At 37.6% G+C, this 27,950-nt stretch overlaps 1 protein-coding gene across 3 annotated transcripts; it reads right to left on the reverse strand.

Moving 5' to 3' along the window:
• Positions 1–1,590: 1,590 nt before the first annotated feature.
• Positions 1,591–16,274, reverse strand: leng8 (leukocyte receptor cluster (LRC) member 8). Of its 3 annotated transcripts, XR_009777690.1 has the most exons (16): positions 15,949–16,274; positions 13,523–13,655; positions 10,699–10,836; positions 9,698–9,775; positions 9,013–9,412; positions 8,636–8,807; positions 8,381–8,551; positions 8,019–8,264; positions 7,774–7,932; positions 6,665–6,959; positions 6,314–6,415; positions 6,130–6,198; positions 5,905–6,034; positions 5,602–5,809; positions 4,199–5,508; positions 1,591–2,861 (listed from the first exon to the last, which is right to left on the reverse strand). XR_009777690.1 is itself a non-coding variant. In XM_061716976.1 (15 exons), the coding sequence occupies exons 1-15, from the start codon at positions 15,987–15,989 to the stop codon at positions 5,346–5,348; spliced, it is 2,412 nt and encodes an 803-aa protein (XP_061572960.1). In that variant the 5' UTR covers positions 15,990–16,274; the 3' UTR covers positions 1,591–5,345. The 3 variants fall into 3 exon arrangements, 2 of the variants coding, with proteins under 2 accessions (XP_061572960.1, XP_061572959.1); XM_061716976.1 differs by having other exon boundaries at positions 1,591–5,508; positions 8,636–8,714; XM_061716975.1 differs by having other exon boundaries at positions 1,591–5,508.
• Positions 16,275–27,950: the final 11,676 nt, after the last annotated feature.

Below are 27,950 nucleotides of genomic sequence, written 5' to 3' on the forward strand. Positions count from 1 at the left end.
TATATATATATATATATATATATATATATATATATATATATATATACTCTTCAATAAGTGGCTTATTTATAGTTCATTATAGTAATGGTTTAATTATCTAAGATTGAGGAAAAAAATGCACAAGAATGAAAGTATTTAACACAAGAGCCATGGACGTTAGGTAGCAATTAGAAAAATAATGTTGAAGAAAAACCATACTTTTCCCCATCACAGCCTTATAGAACTCATACATTTTAATTCTTTCTTGCTGTTCTATTTTTATTTTATCTTATGTATTGCATCCCATTTTGTAAACAACTTGGTACCATTGTTAATGATTTTTTAAATATATTCTTACTGTTATTTAATCCTCTCACTGAAACAACCTTCCAACTTTCTGTGATTTCACCCTTTTCTGCTGTGTTTCTTCGCTGCCTTTGTTTTTCCAGTTACTCTTTTTTTCCTTTTCTTTCCTTCCCTGCACACTATTTTCTTATGACTGTCATCTTGGCCTCTTTCTTTTCCGTTTCTGTTATTTTCTTTAGTCAAGTTAGTAATCATACCTCTCATAAATGTTAGTCTTTTTCCTTCGTAGCACCTCATGACTGCCAAATGTCTAACTGATCTTTATAGTATTTCTTTCCATTTCCTGCTTAGACTCTGCTTTTTATTATGTAGGCCTATCCTTTCTTTGCATCCTGAGTGTTGACTATTTTAATTTTTTCTTTCTAAAATAAACTAATCTTAAATCTTGCAGCTTTACTTCTAGTTCTTTCGAGTTTGCTTTGTATCGTTTGATTTAATCATTCAAAATCTTTCTCTAGCAGCCACTTTATGTAAAAGACTCTACTAAATCAAATATTCACGATAGCATATTATTTATGCATCATAAAGTACGTTTGAATTCAATAACTGTTACGCAACACTTAAAAATGTACATCCTTTATTCATTTTTATTTTGAAAAGTTTTAACCACTTTCCTCCTTAACTCGTAAATCATCTTGACTCTTAATTCACCATCTGGTTCAAGATGTCCATCTACAAAACTGGAAGGATCTAAGACAGCACGACAGCTGACAGTTCCAAGATCAGCTAATCTGTTACAATATATCAATTTCAATACAACACATTCATTTATTCAAGCCTCTATAAGTTACTTCTACTAACACGCAGGTTTTCCTCAATTTCACCATCTATATACGCTAAAAGAAACTGTTTTCTTTTAATAATAAACACATTGTTTTACTAATACCACTCATCTGTTTCTGCTGTACCTTCTTTTATTTTTATAAATATTTTTCCCTCCACCTTGGAACACCAGCTTGTCTATATTTATTCAGCTGCTGTTTTCAGTGTCTGGTGTTTTAAATATGTTTGCTTAAGTTAGAAGAGTTGAGCAGAAACATCTGTAAGGAAATGACTCCATTGTGTCGACTGATGAGGCTGACATTTTCTCTGGAGAATGTTATAAGTGTCCTTCGCTCTATTTGACCTCTTACAATAAAGTTTTCACAAGTCACAAGACTCATCTTTTTCTTTTTTTTTCTTTTTGTAACCAACACTGGCAAGTTACACTTCTTTAAATGTCAGTGAAATGAAAAATAGACAGAATTCTTTGTTCTTCAATTTTATTAATTCAAAAAAATATTTACAAAATATTTACAAAATGGCAGTTTTCCATTTCAGATCTGTTCAGAAGCAGGAAGGGAGGGGAAGGGAAAGGGTGTTGCAGATCAAACTTCAGCTTGGGTTGTTAGTGAAATGAAACCAACTATTAAAGCACTGCAGATGTAATACAATACTTACTAGAGAGAGCGACTAGTTGCACACAGCAAACTGTCACAAACGTATTTGACAAAGAGAAAAGAAAGACTGAGAAGAGAAATATTGACTAGAGGTTTGTGGAGAGGAGAGCACCGTGCAGGAGAGGAGATGAGAGAAAGTGAGAAAAGATAAATCCAAATTAGAACGAGTTAAACGGATATGGCAGAAAATGAACAAGTGAAGGGAGGAGGGAGATGAGAGTTCTTCCAGTGTCAAGTATCAAGTCAGGAGTTACAAAGACTAATGAAGGTAAACAGTAACATGGGAGCAAATTAAAAACAAAAGAATACAGGAAAATATGACTGGTACCAGAGGGAGAGGGTAACTAAATGAAAATGTGTTCTGTTAGTCATCTAGGGGGTGATTTTTGTATGAGCAAAAAAATAAAAATACATCAAACATCCCTGGGGCATATCAATGCTGAGGCATAAGATCTACACAATTTAACACTGTGTCAAAATCTTACAAATGACAAATGTTCTTAGCATGCCTAAAGACAAACCTTAGAACTGTAACTTTAAAGATATCAAATGTAGATGACTTGGAAAAACATGTTCTGCATGTCCAGACACATTTTATTCCATGTTGAGGGGTAAATCTCTTTAAATGAAGCTCTAACTCAACACTTCACCTGCAGAAGTCTGTTAATCCAACAGGCAGAAAACAGATGACTACTAAAAATAAAACAAAACAAAAAAACAAAACAAAACAAAAAGGAACCAAAACAAGATCAATTGTGAGCCAAGTAGGCGCACTACTCAAACACTGCAAATGCACCTGGACAAACAGAAACCAAAATCACAGGATCTATTAGGTATCGTTTTTAAAACAAATTAGCTATCTTGTTACACAAATAAATGTCTTAAATATTTGAGTTAGCAGCAAATCAACATTTTTGTAAATTTCATGTGAGGCTCCCATGTTTTTAACCAGCTGAATGGCTTCAACGTGAGTGGGTCAAGCAAAGACTTGCTCACAATTCTCTCTCCGGCAGGCGTCTGGAGGAGGTTCGCCCACTTTTCCCTTCGTGTGCTCCTGCAATGCAGCAGTGCTACGAGCTGAAGAATGAGAGGCATGGTGGCATGGGAGGAAGTTTGGGGAGTGAGGGAAGGTAGCGGCAGACGACAAAGGACAGGGTAAATGAAGGGGGAAAAGAAAAGACATGTTGAGATCATTGTCAATGCAAAATATCCGCTGAAATTACGGTCAACAATCTGCCAAAATACTGATCTGAAACTACAAGAACGATCTGTGGACCTGCTTTCAATTCATTGTGGAAAGTGTCAACCATGAAAACAATTTGCAGTGGCGGCCCGAGTCACACAGTTATGACTAACGGCCATTCAGGGACACTTTCAATAATTATTTATCTCCACATGGTTTAGTTGGGCTTGATATTTTACAATTTGACAGGCACGTTTATGTTTTCTGGCTCTATTGAAATTTGTCTTACAGATATGGCAAACAACATCCAATCCAGACCTGTGTACATAATCTGAATTTTAGGATCCCGGGGGGGAAAAAACCTCACACTTACCATTAGTTTGAAAAAAAATAAAAATAAATAAAAAAAAAAAAAAAAAAAAAACTATACTATGTCATAATTAAACAGTAGTCATCAATATGATACATTTACAATATACTCTGCTGATAAGTAAATATGTAAAATGTACATCAAATCTGCATCCAGACCTGCTCCAATGAAATACCTTAATACATTAGGCTCCATGTCTCTGTAGTTGTAATCAATACCATTTAATATGTTTTAAAAAACTCCTCTGATAATGAGGAACAATATAATGCACAAACATTCAATTTGAACATTACGATGGCGAGAGGCTACACAGAACCTAAAGCAAGATTGTGATGGTATGGGGAAAATGTCTTCAAACTTTTTAGTTGTTTAAATCGCTACTATTTTAATATGTTAATATCAACCAATCAATCCTCAATGGACCAGTCACAGCAGAGAGAAATCAATCCAGACAGGCTCAATAGCCAATTGGAAAATATGGATTATTCCATTTAAAGTACCTAGTTTCTTTTCTCTGATAATCTGGTTGCAACAGCTTTTAATAATTGCATAACTTGTAGGTACATTTACATAAAATGATGAATCAGTGTTCAATTCACCTTTTGATTTAAAACGTATACTAGAATTGTGCATCTATGGAGTGAAAATTCAGGGATCTACACTTCTGTCATTTTAAATATCACAACATTAGACTGATCCTTTATCTATTTGTCAAGAGGAAAGCAAATACTGTCAAAAAATAAAATTAAAAAAAAAATAAAAATTCACACACAAAACAGAAAACATTTAACGCAGAAGAAAACGTGAGGTGATGTCTGCTGCACCATCATCCACCTCCTTCCAGAAGTCCCTCTGTCTTACCAGCCTTGCAGACGTCAGATGCAGCTGTAGCATACAAACCACTCGTTATTCCTCTTTGATGAAGCTGTTACGGTTTCCTCTGATGCTCTGCCACATCAAATTCCAAACCGGAGTTTGCAGCCAGTTTCTTTTGAATAACAGCTGGTGAGGTTAAAGCTGGATGAAAGACGGGTATCATCGCTGCTGAATAGGATCGTGTTGAATTTCAGGTGCTGGCAGGCGTTTCTCCCCGAGGCTGCAATTCCTGCGACTTTAGAGATGAAGCTCCACTTTGTGGGGTGTGAAGTGATGTGAATCTACTCTTGAAAAAGGGCACTTATTCCTTAAAATAAAGTCAATGCCCATCAGACTTTTCTGCGGGGTTAGAAACCCACTTCACAACTGTAGATTAATACTGCGTCATCAGGAACGAGACTTTGGGCCACAGTCCATTTCTTCTATGGGGATAAGGGACAGGATGAAGAGCCAGCTGTGAATATGATGAGGAAAACAGGATGCAGGGCAGGACATACAAACCACTTCTTCTTCTTCTTTCCAGTAAACTACTGGGATCTTCTCACAGTTCATAAGAGGAAATGCTGAGTTATCTTGATTCCGTAGGCTTGACTCCACACAGCAGAGTTGGAGGAATGACTTGATAAAGTGTGGTTTGTGTATCACTTTTGACTGACAAGCCCTTCAGGTGAATCTTCAGATATCTGAGCTGCTGACTTGAGGAAGGAAAAAAAAGAATACTGTTAGCGCTGAAATCTGATTGGGGTAAGGAAAAGGAACCACGAGGGTGAGGCACCTCCCTGATCTACTTCTAGAACTTGTTGGTCTCCAAAGTGCTGAGATTACATGGTCCCAAATCTAAACATGTCCTTCTCTTTTCTAGCATTGTAAGGGTGATAAGATAAGATTACTTTGGGCCAACTTACAATATCTGACTGACTGAATGCAGACATATTTGCTTTCATCTTAAACTATTATCTTCGACAGAAAACTACATTGGCATTTGAGGTCTGACAGAATAAACGGTATCGTCTACATGGGTCTAACTGGAGTCCCCTCGTTGTTCTATATCTAGCTGGCCGGCAGTCTGAAGAGCAACAGATTGAATGACAGTCCCTTTCGACATCCCCCTTCCCTGAGCTATCCCCCCCTCTCAGGAAGCAGCTAATGAAGCTGTGCTGGTTTTGCAGTCTATCTTTTGGGGATCGTATGGGGCGAAGGTAACACCTAAACCAGTTAAAAATGCTAAACAAGAGTCTAAGCACTGGAACCCCAGATTATTCTGCACATACTCTACTGGCAGGTCAGGTCTGAATCTGTGGACAGAAGAAGAAAAAGAAAAAAAGGACATCTGGGTCAACATGCAAATACCTTAAATTTGCAATGAACGGTTTTGGGATTCAACTTACGTTTTGACCATGGCCCGAAGTGCGATTTTTCTTTCTCTATCTACAAACTTGTCAATGAGATATGAAGCCATGCGAGGAGCTGCCAGATAAAGCTTAAAGAAACGACGGTAGTTCCCCAACGCCCAAGCAGCACGGAGGGCAAGAGCATGAACCACACACACATCTGCCCGCAGTGCCGGGGTCAAGTATACAAGCTCAGTGGTGAGATCTGATGGGGACATTAATGGAACAGTTTTAAAATATGAAGAAACATTTCTAACATGAAATAATCAAATAGAAGTCCTACAAAAGATGTGAACTTGCCTCCAAAGTTTTTTGTGAAAATGTAATACATCAATCTATAAGCTGTAAACTCTCCGATGTTCTCTGAGGGATTGTCCTTGTACAGGGCCTTTAGTTGGGTCTGGCACTGGTTAAATTCCTCGTGGTCTCCCTACAACGAGGCAATAAACATAGATGTATATTTTAAATACTGTTAACACTTCATTGTAGTACAATATCATTAATAATAAAGAAAAACAGGGTCACCTTTTCTAGAGCAATGCGTGCATGACACTCGTACACTTCCACTGTGAAGTCAGTACGAACTCCTTGAACCTAGCACAAGGAAGGAAAAAATAAACAACTCATTCAAATAAGAAGGAACAAATTTGAGCAAAGTGAACATTATGAAAAGACTGAGGGATGAAATTAACATATGAAGATAACCAACCGTGAGGTCCTGTCGTATGGATTTCATCTGCTCACAGGCGTAAGTGTAGTCCTGGTGGGTTTTCCAGTGGGCTTTCACAGCCAGCAGAGACTTTCTAAGCACCTGTGTGAACACAAGTCAAGAAATGAAGTTTGGATATTAGTGTCCTGTGATTAATACAGATATCGGTATACAGAAAAAGGGTCCCAGGTCTACATCCCACTTCTCCATCCTCAATTCCATTTAATTCTGCATACTATGACAAATCTCAAGAGTTTGAAATGGGTGTGAAGGTGAAATATAATTAAGACCCAAGACCACTGTCTTAGATAACACTAATGGGAAAATGAAATAAATGTATTTCTAAATTACCTGCACAGGGCGGACAGTGGAAGGGTCAGGAGCGCAGGTGAGTCTCAGGTAATGCTTAGTGATATCCTGACATGACCCCACGATGGGGCAATCCTCCCAGCTGAGGCCCTCCTGTGTTCCATCAGGCAGGTCCACGGTATTGATGGAGAGAATCAGAGGCTCCGATCGCAGCTGCTTGTGGAAACGAGCTGCTCTGCTTTGCTTCTTAGCTTCTCTGTCGGGGTCATGGAAATCCAAACCAGCATTCCCACCTTTCCTCTTCTTTCCAGGACCCGAATTTGAATCATCCGTATTTCTGATAGAAAGAGCTTCAAATTAGTCCGACTACTGACATAGCATGGAAGGGTAGCAAGTAGGGCTGGGCGATATATCGAGATTTTAATATATATCGATATATTTTCAAAACACGATATGGTATGAGACAATATCGTTTATATCGATTTAAAAAAAATAAAAAAATAAAAATATATATATATTTTTTTTTTTACATTTTTTTTTATGATTTTGATATTGCTTATTTTGTGACAAATTGACTTGAATGTTTTATTTGAGATTTGCACAAATGTTTTGTTATTTGCACAACTGTCAACCTCAGTGGAAAAGTCTGCCTGTTACTGTCTACATTGTATTAATTGTACAGTGTATTTTAATTTAATTGTTATGCAGGAAAGGGATATTTGTTTTATTTTATTCAAGAAGCATTTTTATTCTATATATGCAGGCAGTTTATTTTTATTTCATTTGTTTTATACATTTTGATATTGTGCAGATCTCTGTTAATAAAGGAACCTGTGTGACATTTGGCACGAGGCTTTGTATTAAAACTGAAGGTTTTTTTAAGGGTTTGTCTCAGAATAAAATGAAGCTAACAGAGATGCTATGCTATAATGCTTTGGGGGAAACCCCAATTAAGGCACAGAAAAAATATCGAGATATATATCGAGTATCGCCATTTAGTTAGAAAATATCGAGATATGACTTTTGGTCCATATCGCCCAGCCCTAGTAGCAAGCAAAAAACAAAACAAAAAAAAACTCTGCATTCAACAACAACAGCCGCCAAATATGTATGGTATAATTTCATCTTGTAATAATAATTTCATATTTTACCGTCTTCCTCTATTGGCTTTTCCTCTTCCTCGCCCCCTCTCTCCACCTCCACGTCCTCTGTCCCTATCATTGCCACGACCACGTGCTCCTTTTTGTCGTCTTGACAACTGAGGCCGTAGGTCACTGGAGATGCTGCTGTCTGACTGTGAACCAGAATCACTGGGGGCACAGATTCACACCATGTTTACATTCACACACACACAACAGCTGTGATGATGAAAGAAAAGCAGAGGAATCCATCATACCTGCGCCGGTGTCTTTGGTTACTGCGGTCTCTGTGGCGGCTGTGTGAGGGTGACGGTGAACGGGAGGAAGACCGGGATGAACTAGAGGATGGACTCCTTTGAGAAAAGATATTTCTATAGTGGCCCAGTCTGTGGCCGACTCCCCTGCCTCTTGACGCACCACCCACTGTACTTCCAGCCCGATTAAGGACACTGTCGGATGTTCTCTGTGAAACGGCTTCCCAACGAGATGGCTTGGCCTTTAATCTACAGCAAGAGACCCAGAACTCAGATTACTCTGCCAAAGGCTAACAGCAATTAACAAAGAACGGCATTAACGCATATGTAGTTTCACGCAATCACCAATTTACAACTAAACTCACTCTGGTAATGGCTCATGAGTCCAATCGATGGTGTAGGCAGAACCGTCCTTTAACCGCTCCTGTAGGACTTCTTTCAGCACCTTCTCTGTTCGATCCTTGTCTTCCTCTGTCTCACATGCTGTAAAACAGCGCTGCACATATTCTTTCATGGCTTGAGGCCAGTCTTGGGGTCTGGAGAGAAAGCATTTAAAAAAATCAATATATCGTCACAGATCATAGAATAAATTAAATTTGTGGAGACAAACCAATTCTTACCGTGTTTGAGCACCTCCCGGTGCAGCACTGGCAGTAGCTGGAGAGGAAGGCGTTGGATTCAACCCTGAGGGCTGCTCACCTGGTTGAAAAGCCTGATTTGAAACTGGGGAACCATGACCTGGATATTGCCTCTTAGGAATATTGAATTTCACAGAAGCTGTCCCTGGTGCCTCTACGAGAGCAGAAAATGTACTTAATCATTGCTGCTCCCTGGCCTAAGATAGTTTAAGAAAGTTTGAATATGGAATATACAAATAGAGCGCCATATTTCCAAAGCGGCACCAACAAGCAGTATCAGAAGCAGTCGCCAAAGTCAAACAGTATGAGTGAATAAAATAAGTTGATAAAAACCATCGTCACAATGCAGTAAATCTTACGTTTCATTCGATTCCAGAGTTGTTGTCCCTGTTTTTTGTTGGCCTCTCCCCGTCCATACTGATTCTGTAGCTGTTGTTGCTGAGAGTTATTCTGAGAGGTCTGATAGGCATTTTGAGCCTGGAAATTTTGGCCGTAGTTTGGCCTCCCCTGGGAATGATTGTAGGCTTGCATTTGGTTGGGGTCGTTGCGGCTGTACGACATGGTGTTGTTGGTATTGTAAGCATTTTGTGAAGGAGGAGGTGGGTACTGGGAATTGGGTGGTGGAGGAATAGATGGCGGTGGCGGAGGAGGTTGCTCGGAGGCGGTTGGGCTCTGGGGCGGCTGGGGAGTAGTAGGAGGAGGAGGCTGTGGTGTAGAGTAGCTAGGAGACTGGTCTTCCATGCCAGGCACTGGGGGAGGCTGTGAAAACAAAGAGAAAAAGAAAGAAAAGTTTTTAGACAGTGGAACAAGATCAAAAACATTTGGGGATAAGAATAGGTAGAAAGAATAAAAACACAAGATGGCATCATACAGCAATCTGACCTCTGGGGACAGAGTCAAAACACAAGTTACATCACATAATCATTTTAAATTTAAGAAGGTTATGGGCAGTTACTGAAATATAGTTTATGATGTGCACATTGCTTTATGGATAAAAGGCGAGATTCACTAGTCGATTTCACAAAGAAATGTCAAACTATGTACCTGTCCATTAGAGGTTGGATTTCCTGAGTATGGTCCAGAAGGTACACCATACTGATTTGATGGATATGAAGCTCCATACTAGAAGAGAGAAGAGAAGAAGAAAGAAAGAAAGGAAAAAAAAAAAAAAAAAAAAAAAAAAAAGACATGTCATATTTTATTTGTTTTTTTCCCTAATTCACCATTTGCTCTGGAGTAATTGAAGAACCTCCTTCCAACAACTCAAAATTAAGTGTTTTTTCACAGTTCAGTGAGACACTGATGACACTGATGAAGTATTTTATCATAGAGACAAAATAAACTTGAGATTCAGTAATATGAGCAACATTAAATGTCCCAGTTGGACTAGATACATTTTTCTAAAAACAAATTCTTCATACAAATGCATCCCCCTGCCCTTTTGACAACAAAGAAATATGAACCTCCCTGTCTGCAGTTAGAGAGACTAAGATGTTGGAGATCCATTTTCCTTGCAGTTTCACCACATTCAGTTTCTATTGATACCTAGCAATTAAGCATATCCGTTGCATCTTCCTTTCTTTCTAAAGCTGATGGAGCTGCAACTCTGCCATGGGCCACCACCTTTTCAACAGACTCCCGTACACTGCTCTTCTCCTCAATGTTACTAAAAGTACAGTCTTAGAGGGTGGACACGCCTCAATTCTACGGAAGGACGATGGCTGGTGACGCAGGCAGAGGCAGTGTGGTTTCTTATCTGCACTTAGCGGGCTGAAAATATGTAGTATTTAATTCAAGTAAAATAAGTATTTATGTGCATTACATTTATCTCAATACAGGTAAAATCTTGTACAAAACTGTCCTCAATTGTTATAAAATAATTAATTCTCTCCAATTAAACCAATTCAAGTAATCTTCTGAAAAACTTTGTTTTGTTTAGCAATACTATACATTAAGAGGATGGAAAGTTTGAACAGATTTGTAATGTTTGCTTCTTACTTGCATAATGATAGTGATAAAAAAACACAATTCCCTTGTGTACTTACTGGTCCCATGGGGTAGTAGTAATTATATGGATACGTGTATCCAGGATAATGCGGCTGAGTTTGCTGGTACCATGGATAATACTGCTGCTGCTGCTGAATGGCAGCAGAGTCAGTCACTGGTGGCTGAAACTGGCTCGCCTGAAATAACAAACACAGACAGCCTTGGTATTGCAGAATAATTCAAAACAGTGATAAAGTCATTGAAGAAGGACAGGACTGATAATGCAAATGGTTTACACAAGTATCTTTGTAAACTGATAACATGTCTAGTCACATTTATGATCATTTACACATGAATACATCCATATCTGGTGAATTTATATTTACAGTTCTCAGAATGCAATAACCCCCGAAAAATATGTTAATGTCAGTCAAATTTATTGATATGCCCGTGCAGTACGGTTGGATATTTGCATATGATCAATTTCTTAGCCTCTGCATCCAATTTTCCACATAATGTTACTACATGGGCCTGCCGCCATGGTATACAGATGACCTCTCAAATATATGTGGCACCTTGTCACTTATTATTTTATATTTTCTGTTGACTATCCAAAGCACTGAAATTCATTACCGTTGAGTTTGGGTTATCCTGCTGCCAGCAGCTTTTATTGACTATTCCAGAAGGAGGAGGAAATGCAACTGTCCCTTGTGAGGGACCTCCACACAATTGTGCATTATCATAAACACTCATTTGGCGTAGCTGATTTGATCGAAAGTAGATATGTTGTAGCCGAGTGGTCTCTCACAGACTGTTCATGGAATTTTGAACAAATAAAAATAAATAACAGTACATAGAAAACCTCAAGCATTATTTGAACATGTGGGAAAGCACTGGCATTATCAATAAAAGGGGACCTATTATGCCATCTAATACCTATTTTAACCAGGCCTTGAATGTCTTAAAAACAAGCTTTTGATTGTTTTTGCTAAATAAATTAGAAATTCAGCCTCTGAGCCATGTCTTTATCTTCCCATTCTCTAACCTCATTATCTATGCAGGATTCTGAGTGGGCGGGGCTATGATAATGAGGCTCTGTGCTGATTGGCTGCCTGAATGACACGATACACCGGCACGAAAAAATAGCGGAAGCTCCGGCCGGCGGAGTTAGTTGTGGGCGTGGTTTCATCGGAGGCCAACCTATGTAAATCGCATTTTTGTTACGTAACGAAAGGGAGCAGAATCTGAACGGCTCGTAGAAGCCACATCAGACTGGATGGCTCATCCGGGCGGCTGTACAGACGCTGCAGAATTTGGTTGCTTTACTCCTTCTGAGTTGGCAGGCTGAGGGGAGACCACTTTATATATGTTAAAGCAAGAAAAAAACCTGTTTTTCATAATAGGTCCCCTTTAAATAAAATGCAACTCTCCTAATGAATGTTCTCTGAATGGAGCCATGTTTGTAACCCACAAACGCACAGTAACAACAAAAGGGTGGAGGCAGAGAAACCAAGTGAAGAGAAAACTTTGTTAATGTGGCAACAACTTTGTTCATTACTGTAAATATAAAAGAGATGTCTTGAGTAAGAAGCCTAATAAAGGCATGACGGACCCTCATAGTTGAGCACTTGTGTATATGTCAACATCTTCTTATATCAAGTGTCGGTTTGGTTACTTGAAGGATATGTGTTTTCAAAGGATCAAGACCATTGGAGAAGAACACAGCAAATAACGGTGACACTATAGACTTTGTGTTTTATTCTGAATGTTTCTGGTCAGATGTAGTCCTATCTCATTTCTGAATCTCTGGATTATACCACCACTCTGTGAAATTATTTTCACAATATTACATCTACGCATCATACTTACATTGTGTACAGGCATTGCCCATGTGCAACCGTTTCCTAGCACACCACTTGTAACCAATGCCAGTGTCTCTGGCATTGGTTAGAATGAACCAGACTTTAAGGGCCAATCATGCTTGGGCACAATAATAATTGCCAAGTACACCCTTAAAAGGAGTTACTTTTTCCTCTCTACAGCATACCCAATCAGCAGTTTTTTTTAGGTTCGAAGTTAAGTTCTTAGCACAAGACAGGAACTTGTGCTAAGATGTTCCTGAAATGTCGTTATTGTGGGCAGTTTCTGGGAGTGAGGGCACACACCAATGATTGAGGGCCTGTAAAACTACTCTGACCATTATGAATGGAAATCTGCCTCAGTTCGTTATCATCACAGCTCTCTAAATTACCATCATAAATGTTACCATCATCAAATGTTGCACTAAAATGGCCAATACATTAATAGGATTTTATCCATTAACAATAGCCCTTTATATCCGTTACTTGGTATATCTGGTATGTCCATCATTGACAAATTTAAAAGAAAAACCATACCAAAACCGTGTTTGCTCTCTGTGCCAGAAAGAGAGCGACTGTCTGACATGTTAGCAACTTAGTGAAGATGGTGCTTTCCGTAAAACATGGGAACCCTTTCCGTCATATATTGGAGTTAATTTTTCCACTATTTTTTTCCAAGAGTGTTTGCATCATGGTTCTGAATGTGCAGTCTGACACTACCAGTAATTTGTAATATTCTTATTCAAGTTATTCTATCTTTTTAGTGTTTTCTCATTTCTTTTGTTTCTTGCTAATCAGTATCTATATGCGACTCCTGAAATGAACGATATCACCTGTGCAAATTGAACTTGAAACTAACTGTCTGAGAGCCAAATGTTTATTCATTTTGTTGTTTGTGTTATCTGTTAAATATTCAATTTAATAATTTTAAAAAAAGGACCAATGTGTGAAGATTTTGACATTATTTGTCAAAATCCATGCTACCTGGCAAAAGAGAGACGTATAGCATGAGATAAAAACACACCTCTGCTGTAGCTCGATTATCCTGTGTAGGCTTAGCAGGGGCCTGACTCTTGTTGATGGATGCAAGTGCTTGCCTTGCCTTTTCCCATTCTGGATTCTCATGGACCTGACCATCTCCAGAAGAACCATAGTGCCTGCAATCAACATAAAAAAGGGGGGAAAAAATAGTCAGGGGTGTTTAGGAATTAATTTGCTACTTTTAAAGTAATCTTATCAATGGTACAAGGATGAAATTATCACTTTATCTGACTAAGACAATCCATTATTTTGGGCCTGGTTAGTAGGTAGTAGTATGTATGTATATTTATCCTTCATTAATCTTGTTGTAATTCTTACTTCTGGTTTGGGTTTAAGGCAAGTGAATGCAAAAATATGACCAGGTGTTTGTCTTGTGATGCATAACTTTAAACATTTGAATGACTACACTTTAAAAAAGCCCAGACTAAACTTAAGCCATACATTCACGTGCCGCTCACTTCTTTCATAAACTAATACCTCGTAAATTATTTAATAATTATTATGTTCAGGCGTTAAAAAGGCATATAAAATCACTAGGAAGAAAAGTCATGTTTTTTCGGAGGGTGGGAGTTTACAAAATACCTTAGACAGGTGTTTTATAGTAAAATTTGCATTGAATTTAATCCACAAAAGATGGCTAAGATGTATTTTCTTTCAATACTTGAGAACATATTGGGTCTCTTCTTGGCTAATATAACAGCTTTAATGTTGAAGTCAACTTTAAATCTGACAAATTATAGCTTAACCTCACAGAAAATACATCTGTACTGTAAAAGCTAGACACTTCCTACATAGCAAATCACTCCACACTCTGTACTGTTCAATGGTTTTACCTTATTGAAATTACTGCATACAACAAAATAAGTTTCCCCACTGAGGGAGAAAATAAAAGATTATCTTATCTTATCTTATAGGTCTGGGGCAATATAAAAGTACTTTGGAACCAGTATTCATTCTCCAAAAAAGAGCTATCAGAATTACCGGTATGCACAATGCTGGTTATCTAGAACACACCAATCCATTATTAATTAAATCCAAAATAATACATTTGTTTGATATTGCAGAGTTAAGGACTGCACAAATAATATACAAAGCCAGAAATAACTCTTTACTCGGACAAATACAGCAAATGTTTCAGGAAAGACAGGGGAGATAGGAATTAAGGGAACCAATTAATTTTAAATTACAGTCATGTAGAACTACAAAAAAAACATTTTGCATTTCAAACAGTGGAGTGAGGCTATGGAACAGTCTGAGTAAGGAGCTGAAACAATGTCCAACCATCTACAGGTTCAAAAGAAAATACAAAGAAAAGATTTTTGCCAAATACAGGGAAGAGGAGACGTGAGGTAGTGATTGTGTGGGGATTCAGCACAATGTAAGTCTATAAAAATGGTATATATAATAATTATATTGTTTATGATAAGATGTGTGTGTGTGTATATACAGGACTGTCTCAGAAAATTTGAATATTGTGATAAAGTTCTTTATTTTCTGTAATGCAAAAATGTCATACATTCTGGATTCATTACAAATCAACTGAAATATTGCAAGCCTTTTATTATTTTAATATTGCTAGATCATGGCTTACAGCTTAAGAAAACTCAAATATCCTATCTCAAAAATTAAAATATTCTGGGAATCTTAATCTTAAACTGTAAACCATAATCAGCAATATTAAAATAATAAAAGGCTTGCAATATTTCAGTTGATTTGTAATGAATCCAGAATGTATGACTTTTTTTTTTTTTTTTTTTTTTTTTTTTTTAAATTGCATTACAGGAAATAAAGAACTTTATCACAATTTTCTAATTTTCTGAGACAGTCCTGTATATGTTGTATATGTATATTATTTATAATTTCTCTGGCAATAACAGGTATAATTTTTTGATAACGTAAAGCTTGCTGTTTTATTTATTTTTTCTTATTTTTATTTTCAAGCAAAATTGAAGTAGAAACAAGGGGTAGGACCTCATAAGTTTTTTACTTCCTCTTACTCCTTTTCGGGCATGAATGTACTGTATATTTCCCTTTGATTCAGTTTAATGACTGTTTATTTGTATTCTTTTTTGTTTTGTGAAATTGTTTTTTTTGTTTTCTTCTGTATGCTCAAAATTAAGATTTCAATTCAAATTCAATTCAACCTATATATTAACACCCATCAGCAACCTTTCTTCTCAACCCCATTACACTACAATGACAATAAAGCCTTTCTATTGTACTCTATTCCTGATGTTATTGTTTGGTGGAATGTCCTCGGCGTTCATAACCCGGATTATGCATTTAGATCTCATCCTCGTCGACGCCCATGTGGGCCAGGGCGATGAATAACATTTGAAGGTTTAACTGGTAAATACACCGTGGAAACACCACAGTGAAGGAGTGTAAACCTGCATGGATTTGACCTACCAGGTGGGGGTAGCGGCTGCCGAGGCCGTGTTGGCCGCCATTTCACTGCAGGAGAGTCCTAGTTACTGGAGCTACACCAGGGCCGACGCCGCTAGCGTCAGCCCTCTGCCTGGGAAGGTAAACACAAAGTCCCAACGATTTCAAACTGGATTTAGTCAAAGTAACAGTCGATCGACCGCGAATACCAATCACGTAATCAAAGATATATATTTATGTAGTTCAAAACACCCTGATGTAAGTGGTAAGTTTTAAAACGAGGTGACTAATAATGTATTTGTTCTTTCTTCGCCGACGACCTACTTCGTCTGACCGGACTAGATACAAAATGGCAGATAAGTTAGGGCCAACTGAAGCTTGAAACGACGGCGTAGGGTACGCGGCTGTGTGCCCGCGTCGCTGCGTACCCTTACGCCGTAGGCTCTGCGTTGGTATAACGCGGAACCATGAATTAGCCTTGACGCTCGAACGTGACGTTTCTTTTTTTTAACAGGCAGACCTGGCGCAGGCGCACTGTGGCTAGCACCTTCTGCCCCGCCCCCCCGGCGGCTCAGCCAATCAGATTTATGTTAGGTTGAGGTCAGAGCCCTGTTATTAGTGTGTTAACCTGTCTATCATACGGGGTAGGCGGGAACATTGTGTCTGAACTAATTATATAAAAATATATATATATTTGTTCCACTCGTCTAAGTTACACGTAATATAAATATGGTTAGATTAATAGTAAACTTTTGTATAGGAATGACAAACAAACTCAAAATAAACTACAAATTATATATATATATATATATATATATATATATATATATATATATATATATATATATATATATATATATATATATATATATATATATTTGTATTTTTTATACCGGTATATTTTATATTTTTACTTTTTAGTCTTTTTACCCCTCCCCTGCATGTGTGTGCTGCTGCCAACAAAATAAGTTTCCCCACTGAGGGAGAAAATAAAAGATTATCTTATCTTATCTTATCTTATATATTATATTGATTATATATATTATTACCAGGACAGTGCAAAACACTTTTTCTATCCATATAATTATTTTTATGGGACTGCACTTTTTATTTTTATTTTAGTTTTTACCTTTTATTTTTATTTTTATCTTTATTTTAAATTTTTTATCTTTATATGGGTGTTTGGCTTTTGGGGTGTTTGATTTGTAAATGACAGTGCTGTGTGTGTGAGATGGAGATGTCGATTTCCCCGAGGGGAACCGCCCAAAGGGATTAATAAAGTAATCTGAAACTGAATCTGAATCTGAAGTATTTAAAATGATGTTGCCTGTTACATGTGATAATTCAATCAGTTGCTAGGGGTTGGCTTTACGTAGAGATTGAAGCCTGCAAAGAAGGACTTAGACACTAAATTTCTATGCCATGTGGGATGTATATGCATATCTACACAACTGTTTTTAAATGTGTTAACAAATATGTCCTTGGGTCTCACTAAATTATCAAAGTTTTCTGCTGGGATTTTCTTCATGCTTGTAAGGAAAAATTACTGCCTGTTCTAAACAAAATTAAAAAAAAGTGCAGGGTGAATGATACACAGATGAGCCCTTGCTCACTTTTATTTAATTTATGAAGTAACTGTTGTGAGCACAGTTCCAAATCTTCAGAGCATGGGGGGAATGGATTACAAAACCCACAAATCAAGAAATGTTTTACAGAAAAACATGTCAATTATCGTGGAGCAGATTTACTGGCCTTTCTTCAGTTTTCTGCACAAACATTGACTCAACTCAGCTGAACTCAGCTGAATACAATCTGAGAGGCTCAGGGTGTATTCGATAAAGGTGTTCTGATGTGGCTTTACAATATTCTATTCAATCATTTTGAACTCCTTTTACTCCCTACTCAAATCACACAAAATAACACACACTGAAATGCTTAAAATGGCTCACTGAGGTATAGCACTTTTATTGGACTTATAAAAGATGGCCTGATATTTTCTCAACACAGCTGAATGTGAGATAGCACATGGGGAAATTGCACCAACAAACCCAGCAGAGCCTGCAGGAGGTGCCATTATTTGCTTTGAGTATTAACACGTAACAATGAAGATCCATATCCTGCTGAAAAGGGCTGCTGATCTCAAGGTACATCCCAGCCTAATTTGGTGGTTTAGGGACTTTCTTTCCTGTCGCCCACAAAGGGTTAGTCCCAGGGAGAACACATCAGAGGTGCTCACTGTGAGCACAGGTTGCCCACAAGGAAGCGTACTGTCCCCTGTGTTATTCTCGCTTTTTACTAATGAATTTATGATCAACGAGCAATGTTTTAAACTAATTAAGTATGCAGATGATATGGCCTTGGTTGCCCTGTTACATAAATCAGATCCACATGGTGTATCTTGCTCACACTGGCACTTGAAGAGTGGTGTCACATTAGCCAGCTAGAAATTAATGTAGACAAGGCAAAGGAAATAAGCATGTTTAAACCTGACATTACTATACTGCCAGTCTCGCTGGATGGCCAACTAATAGAAACTGTAGAGAACTACAAATATCTAGGCACAGTTCTAGATCCCCGGATGAGCTTCTCTGGAAACATATTTACAAGAAACATTCTTAATTTGACAGAATGACCAACTGCATGACGGTGATGGTGGTGGTGGTGGTGGTGATGATGATGATGATGATGATGATGAAGATTTATTATTATTATTATTATTATTATTATTATTATTATTATTATTATTATTATTATTATTATTATTATTATTATTATATGACGTTAGAAGGGATCTCAGCCTTATCAACAGCGGACTGCAGTCTTCACCTGTCTGTTTGGCATCTCCCTGGACAAGCTAACTGTCCCTACCTGGCTAAAGTCTACAATTATCCTCTCCATCTCAAAACAAGCAGCAGTCAAGACCTTGAATGGCCATTGTCCAGTGGCCCTGACCCCCATAGAGATTAAGTGCTTACATGGTCCTAGCGTACATCAAAAGCAACATCTCCTCTTCTCTGGACCAATTACAATTTGCCTACACAAGTCAAACAGGTCAAATAAGGACACCACATTGGTGGCCTTTTACACTTCTACACTTCTACACTGTCACACCTGGAGCGTCAGGACAGTTATGTGTGGATGCTGTTCATTGTCTACAGCTTCCAATTTAACACCGTCAACCCACGATACGTAACAATTTTGGTCTCATAAACATCTGTGTAGATGGGTCCTAGACTTTCTAACCAATAGAAACAGATTACAGTCAGAGCACACAAGAAATCACACTTTCAGTACCATCAAACTCAACACTGGAGCAGTGCAGGACTGCGTGCTCAGCCCTCTACTTTACTCCCTCTCCAAATATTACTGCAAAACCATACATGATTCCAATGTTATGTCACGTGTCATGGGAGCAAGGGTGAAAATGTGGAAGAATCAGAGGTGTCAAAACAAACAGACTGGCATAAAGAGAAGGCAATAACCCCTTTTTACATTGGCCGATACTCTCCGTTTAACACTCGAATCTAGTGGGTTGCTTGTCCCTTTTACATTAATTGAGATAGGGTGGCGTGTTGATTTGGCCCCGTGAATAACTCACCTCTGAGGGTACACTTAAATCACATGTCAGGACTATTGTGAACCCATCTGACACAGGGTGGCAGGTTGTGGGTGGGATTTGTTGATGACAAGATGAGGATGTCTGTGAGCACCTCATCCTCAGAGTCATGGATTTCATATATCGGCATATTACAGAACCATAATCTGCAAGTGGCTACTAAAATGACAGATTGCAGCTTTGCAGGACATACAACTCTGGTAATAAACAAACCGAAGAGCCTCAGAAAGAAATTATTTGTTTTCAACGAACATATTAGCAAGAGTGTCAGAGGGAGACTGCTGGTCATATTTGTGCAACCCGATTTGGGGAAAATCGTTACAGAAATTCCAATTGTTATTCAGTATAGATACACAACCTGCTCCATCCCCTGTATTAGCCAACTCTTCTGATGTTGGTGAGGCCAGCGAGACTAACCAAACAGATGGAGGGGCTGTCATGTTACGTAGAACCACTTGATAACGCTTCCCGAGTCATCTTCCCTCCCCTCAATTTGGCTTCAGGCACTGGAGAGGCAATAACACGTCTAGCGCAGTGTTTCCCAACCTCGGCCCTCAAGGCCCACTGTCCTACATGTTTTAGATCAGAGGTGTCGGGCTCCAGTCCCCGAGGGCCGTATTCCTGCATGTTTCAGATGTTTCCCTGCTTCAGCACACCGTGATAAAAGTAGCTGTGACACCAACAAAGCTGTCCAGACCTTGATGACAAGCTGGTGACGACCATTAATTTGAATCAGGTGTGTTGATGCAAGGAGACATCTAAAACATGCGGCATTGCGGCCGTTGAGGACTGGAGTCCGACACCCCCGTTTTAGATGTTTCCCTTCATCATCACACCTGATTCTAATTAATGGTCCTAATTAGCTTGTCATCAAGGCCTGCACAATTCTGTTGATGACACAGCCACTTGTATCACAGTGTGCTGAAGCAGGGTAACATATAAAACATGCAGGACAGTGGGCCTTGAGGACCGAGGTTGGGAAACACTGGTCTAAAATATACTCACACTTCACATAATGACGAGACACAGGTGTGAACAATCAGGACAGCTTGGAACAAAAGCATTCAAACCAGTTCTTAACACACCAAGAAACAGACTTTCAAACTGAAACAGAAAGTAGATATATCAACACTGGAAACCCAAGAAAAATGCAAAGAAAAGTAAATCAAAACCCTTTATTGTGACATTCAAGTTTGCAGGTGACACAACTGAAACAAGTAAGCCAGGGAAGAAGTTGAGAGCCTGGAATACTGGAGCCAAGACAACAGACTTGTCCTGAACCCGGAGAAAACGAAAGAGTTCATTGTGGATTGCCGAAGGCAAAGGCATCGAGTCACCAGGCTGGTTGGATCAGTGGTTAGAAGGTGGAGGCAGTTCAGACCGTCAGACAAGATCTGACATGGTTTCAAACACTTCAGTGATGGGTGAGAAAGATCCTCAGATGCACCATCGAATCAGTGATCTCACATTACTTCACAACCTGGTACTCTGACTGCACCTTGAAGAACAGGAAGGCCATGGAGCGCATCATAGACGGTCCAGTGGATCACCGGCACCCAGCTTCCAATATTGGAAGATCACTGACTCTTCACCCTACTCTCTGGGAAGCTGTGTACACCTGTAGGTTATGGCTGAGGAACAGTTTTTACCCCACAGCCATGACATTACTAAACTTAAAGGCTCACTCCCATCCCCTTAATTTAAACCAGGTCGAAAGACTGTTACAAACTGGACAATTTATTTATAATCAGTGCTATAATATATTATGCATATATTGTAACACTTCTCCTATGTGTCTACTTTTGAATGATCTCATCCAGCAGTATATTCCTGGATTTTTTTTTTTGTGGTCAATCTTTATTTTCAGTCATTGTGGTTGTTTTAGAGTCCCTTTGTAGCACTTTTGAGTCTTACCGACCCATTCTTGTTTCTGATTATTGTCAGTCTATAAATATTCAATCTGGAGGCATAATTTTCAGTCTAAATGCTGTTATTTTGAGTTATGAGTCTCTTTGTGGTTAGTTGATTCACTTAGTTGTTTTGCAACTCTTTGTGGTTTCTCGATTTCACTATCGAGAAATGTTACCAGTTCTAAGCGTTATGGGCCTCTAACTCATTCTCCTGAGTCTGGCTGGTCTATTCGGTAAGTTTTCCATGTCAGTCATCCATTATGGTTAAAAAAAAAAATGTTACGCTAATCTCAATATCAAGTCACTGTTTTCTTTTTTTGCACTGTTACCATGACAGTGCCAAGCAATCCTCACTAAGACAATTTTTACACTTCAACATTAGAGAAAGTGCAAATGTAATTCTCTGCTCATTCTCTACAGCTGCTGTTCACAAAGGTTCCTTGCACGGATTTTGTTTGTGGGAGATGCGTTATTGAAAGCAGAAATGTTCTAAAGTAATACTTGGGTACAGCTCATGCTGCAATAAGTATAAAACTAAAATCACAGTGTTTTGTTTACAGGATGTTTCGAGTAACAGATGAGGCTCCCTACCATAATGGTAACTGTTGATGTGTTGACAATAACACTACATATAGTTGGATGTAAATGGATCCATTAGCATATGTAGAAAGCAACTTGTAGGCCAGAAAATGAAGATACAGTAGATATTCTCAGTGGTGTTTACCTGTGTAGCTACACCTGTGCTTACTAGGGTATTTTCAAGTCTTCCCTGGGGAGCTGATAGAGTAATCTCTGCAAAAATATGGAATACATGTTGCAGACTTTTGTATTCACATGTCAAAAAACAGGACTGTAAAATAAGTGCAAAAAAAAACCAACTTGCGATGACTCATATTTTTGGATGTTGGCCAGCTATTAATTCACCCATCATCATATACTTCTTCATGGTTCACAAGCTCCATAGGGTTTACATAGATTCATTTGTCCTTGCTGTAAAGCTTGCACAGCTGCAGGATATGTATTTGTGTGGAAGAGTGTGTGTGTGTGTATATCACAGGCAGGGGAGTCATTTCCTGTCAAGGAGTTTCTCCCACACCACCCCCCCACCCAAAATCTTTTTGGATGTTTCTGTAAAATCCAAAAGTTAGCTGATATTTTTATTGGTTGCAGTGTATTTGTGGCAAAAAGGAAATAAGCAGCAGGGTTCCAAATTCCCCAATAGACGGGAAAACAAACAATTTTCTGGACCACAATGTTCAACACCTTAAAACTTCCTGTACTTAATTTGTTTGTTTTTTTAATTAAGCATGGTATTGATATGGACACCTACAGTAAAAATGATAACTGTAAATGGTCAGAGTCCTTGGGTTTACATACGTAAATGTTAACTGTTATGTTGGTCATATCCTGAATTACAACTTTCAAATAAATGACATACAGTATTTTGTTTAATTTACATACCACTTCTCAGTGGACTACAACATGTTCCTGCACAACGAATAACTGGTTCTAAGTTGTCTTGTTGGCTACATCATCACACAAGTATGTTGAGCACTTGTTGTAAGATCTCACAAACAATGACTCACTACCCCAGCACTATTGTTTGAATACCTGGAATTTCTGTTTCTTTAACCCCTGGAAGGAAGCTGGATAATTTACACTTCAAAAAACATTGTACTACTTGGTCCTAATCCAGGTTTTATTCAATCTTATTCAAGAGGATCGCTCACTTGAACGTGTGTGTGCAAGGGACATGGCTATATATATGAGGTAATTATGCGGCAGCCACTCATTAAAAATAAGATGCTAATGACTAGGTGGAGCTGTGGGGGAGGTTTTTATGCTATTGACTGCATTTCATAAATCACAACATAACTGCACTCTATTTTTACTGCAAATATGTGTAATGACTCACTGCATAAATATGTTTGTTTACTACATTGCCATAGCCCAATCGTAGTCTTTATATCAGTTTGTTATGTGAAAACAGCCTGGAGAAGCTACCACTCAGATATTTCCCCCTTTAGGACTTTAGGACTTTTGGGGGAATTTGCAGTCACACCAGTAATTAGCATTATGCGGGCTGATTCTTCTAAGTTTAAACGGCTGTGCTTAAAACCTTGTTCCTTATGCTCATTATGTATTGTATGTATTATGTATAACTATCATATTCCAAAATGTGTATGTATATCTATTCAGTGGGTACACATGAATAGAACATCATAATGTTATCAGTTAATGAAGGGATTACTCAAGGTCGATGCAAACGAACGCTATGAACAAAGAAGAAATGTAATATTTTAATGGTGCTCTAAAATTGTAATGTCCTCTTTTTTGAGTGACTTTTGTCAGAGTATGAATAATATTGCTGTTTTAGGAAGAAAAAGGGAAAGACAAGATCTTTCTTATACTAACACACATAGCTTATTGACATTAAAAAGAAAGTATATTGTATTTCAAATCTAAGGTTTTACAGTTAGGATCACATGTATCTGTACAATTAAAAGGTTGTATTATTTTGCCTTTGTACTGCATCACATTAGATTTGAAATTAATCTTTTTTTAGTTTTCACAAAAACATGGCTTTACCATTTAGGAATTACAGAGATTTTAAGCCAATAAGCTCCGTTATCAAGAAAATAGCTGGACAATTGACTGAATAAAAGTTAATTTGGCCAGGTGGAATCTATTTCTTGGTTAATTCAAAACAAATGAGGCAGACAAAAGATCTGGAGGTGATATGAGGTATTGAGTTGGCATTTGCCAGCTTTTTGTCTAGAGCTACCAATATGAGGTCTAAGTTGATCGCAACACAAGAGTGGGAGGCAAAGGTTAAGCTGAGAAACATAAAAATAAAACTAAAGTGTAAATCTACAAAAAAGATGGCAAAAACCTTATATGTGGCCAAATCCGGAGTTTGGTACATTTGTAAAAAGAAAAAAAAGCATTAACTTAATGAGCTCAAAAACATCAATAGACCTGGAAGGTCACGGAAGATGATATCAAGGAATCCTCGGTGATGAAAAGTCAACAACAGATGCCAAGAGTATGATATATGTATGCATATCATAATCAAAATCTTCAATCTAAAAACACCTTCATGAATGTATATACAGAGCAAGTTCCAAACAACTGCTGACAGTCAAGAAGAAGAGAGCCAGTTTAGTCTAAAATGTCTAAAAAAAAGCCCCACGTGTCCTGGAATCAGATTATTTGGGCAGATGAATCCAAGACAAACTTATACAATAGAATCAATTAAAATATTGTTAATTAGTAGTTTTTTATATTTCACCCCATTCTGACACCAAATACTGTTGAGAGCCTAATTAGTATCTAATTAGTATAGCTGATGCTAAAAAGTAAAAAAGTAAACATTACAATCCTTACACATACTACTACTACTACTACTACTACTAATACTACCACTACTACTACTACTACTACTACTACTACTACTACTACTACTAATAATAATAATAATAATAATATTAAAAATAAAATCAATAGTTAGTAAAATAAGAGTTAGTTAATAAACCACAGGTGGATACAATCATATGACGTCACACTGTGAGTTTACAAAAACAACAGAAACTTGGCTCAAATGCAGACGGGTAAATACTGGACTTTGTTACAATTTACATTTGTGTGTGCACACAGAAAGACAGACATAATACTCAGACTGTGCAGGTTTAGGTTGCTCTTTGGGGTAAAGGATAGTGCACCCCCCCGTACAGGCCCCATTTAAAAAGAAAATCTTGGCATGGTTTCATGGCATCTGGCCGGGTAATTTCATACAGTCTAGCTGACACATACAGACCACAAAAGCTCACAGGTACCATATAACTCCTTTATAAATCACACAAACTTCCAGTCAACGTAGTTATAAAAGTCTCCTGCTCCCAACGAGTGAATATCGTATTTGATGCTATTCTGGTCTGTGCATGTTATTCAGGTGCTCCTACACTTCTCCTCCCCTATCATGAAACCCCCCTGAGGTGTCACAGTCTTTTCTTGGTAGTGTTTGCTTCTCATCTGGTAAGCTTCCAAAGGCCAAAGTAAGAGCCATGTTTCAGGACGGATTAACTTCCATTAACACCAGCCACATTCTATTGGCTCAATTTCGTGACAGATATTGGGTGGACAAAAGTTTGGTCGTTACCACAAAGATTATTTCTAACAAATAAAGTCAAAGAGATCTCTTTTAAATTGATACACAAATTCTACCCTGCAAAACAATATTTATCAAAATTTAAGAATGATATAGATGTTAATTGTTCTTTTTGCCAAAGGCATCCTGGAACATATTCTCACTTATTCTGGTCATGTGAATTCACTTATAAATTCTGGAGGGACTTCCACAAGTATATTGCTGATTCTGTCTTTACTGATTTTCATCTTTATTTTAAGAATGTTATTTTTGGTTTTCATAATTTTAATCACAAACATAGGGACGCTTTCTTTTTTATAAATCTGTCTTTATTTTTTAGCAAAGTTTCACATACATAAGTGCAAATTCATCCACAGAAAGCCTGAACTCCTTGTAGTCAAAAAAGGACGATCTACTCATCAAAAAACACAAAGGCACAAAAGACCAGGGGTGGAAAGTAACAAATTACATTTACTCACGTTACTGTAATTGAGTACTTTTTATTAGTAATTTGTAATTTTCTAAGTAGTTTTTGAAATATGTAGTATTTTACTTTGCTACATTTGAACCCCCTCACGTTACTGAGTACAAAAATTATGGTGAAGATCTTGTGGGTATTTTATTTTGGTTTATTGTGAATAGCAGGATCCTGCGGGCATTGGGCACTTTATTTTGTGTTTGAATACTTTGATTCTGGTTTTAGTGTTGTCGGTTGGACAATATGACTGAAAATAGTTTGCACTTTACAGTACAGGTTGTGACTGTCCTTTTTGTCCTGTTATGCGGAAGTAAAAGGATCATGTTACTGAGCTCAGCTGAGCTTTTACAAGTGTGTATGTGTACTTTAATATGCCTCGAAGTTAATTAAAACAACTTGTGCTGGATTTGATTCGTGACTCATCCTTTTTTTGCATTAAATAACTGAAAGTAACTTTTACTCAAATTACATTTTAAATGAAGTACTTTTGTACTTTTACTCGAGTAAATCTTTAAATGAGTACTTTTACTTTTACTTTGAGTAGGATTTAAGCAAAGTAAAGATACTTTTACTCAATTACAGTACTTTTTCCACCTCTGGCTGATTCTGTCTTTACTGATTTTCATCTTTATTTTAAGAATGTTATTTTTGGTTTTCATAATTTTAATCAAAAACATAGGGACGCTTTCTTTTTTATAAATCTGTCTTTATTTTTAGCAAAGTTTCACATACATAAGTGCAAATTCATCCACAGAAAGCCTGAACTCCTTGTAGTCAAAAAAGGACGATCTACTCATCAAAAAACACAAAGGCACAAAAGACCATCAGCATCTGTAAATCGCTGAATTAGTTTACATGAAATCTACTCTCGCACATTATGTTGTTTTGATTTTTATTTATCTCTTTAATTTACATTCAACTGTCTTGTCCTTTATTTATATTCTTTTGTTTATTTCTTTTCAATTTGGTGCTGGAATATCTGTATTTTACGACGGAGTATTAGGGCCAAACTAAGACAAAAAAAATTGGAAATTACGAGAATAAAGTCATAATATAATGAGAATAAAGTCGTAAAATTACGAAAATAAAGTCGTAATGTTGCGAGAATAAAGTCGTGATATTATGAGAATAAAGTCGTAATATTACGAGAATAAAGTCGTAAAATTACGAGAATAAAGTCGTAACATTACGAGAATAAAGTCGTAATGTTGCGAGAATAAAGTCGTAATATTATGAGAATATAATTTATGAGAACTCTAACAGGAAGAGCTTCTTCTCCCTGTGTTAAATTGAGGAATATTGAGCATCTTGTGAAGTTATATTTATATATTTATAATATATTACGACTTTATTCTCGTAATATTATGACTTTATTCTCGTAATTTTACGACTTTATTCTCCTAATATTATGACTTTATTCTCGTAATTTTAAGACTTTATTCTCGTAATATTATGACTTTATTCTCGTAATTTTACGACTTTATTCTCATTACATTATGACTTCTCTTTATTCTCGTAATTTCCTTTTTTTGTTTTTTTGTTTGGCCCTAATACTCCGTCGTAGTATTTGTACGTTGCCTTTGTTCTTAATTTGTCATTGTATTTCAAGATTTAAAAAAAAAACAAAAAAAAACCGAGTGAATACCATTTGTGCTCAGGTCGGTAACAGCGGTTATTCCAGCTGCGACTCTGAGGCCTGAATTATGGTTCCGCGTTGAATCGACGCAGAGCCTACGGCGTAGGTTACGCGGCCTAGCACACAATACGCCGTATGTTCTGCGTCGATTCAACGCGGTACCATAAATGAGCCTTGAGGTCTCGCCATGAAGAGCGCGTCACTTCCTCAGCTGTGCCCATCCCTTTGGAAAGGAAAAA

Source organism: Cololabis saira, chromosome 3, assembly GCF_033807715.1.
Source record: "Cololabis saira isolate AMF1-May2022 chromosome 3, fColSai1.1, whole genome shotgun sequence".
Lineage (NCBI taxonomy): Eukaryota > Metazoa > Chordata > Actinopteri > Beloniformes > Belonidae > Cololabis > Cololabis saira.

Coding starts and splice junctions, on each gene's coding strand:
- leng8 (XM_061716975.1), bottom strand. CDS start 15,989: ATGGCGGCCAACACGGCCTCGGCAGCCGCTACCCCCACCTG. Junction 10,837..13,522: donor ATAATCGAGCTACAGCAGAG/GTGTGTTTTTAT, acceptor TTGTTATTTCAG/GCGAGCCAGTTTCAGCCACC. Junction 5,509..5,601: donor CTTCGGGCCATGGTCAAAAC/GTAAGTTGAATC, acceptor TTCTGTCCACAG/ATTCAGACCTGACCTGCCAG.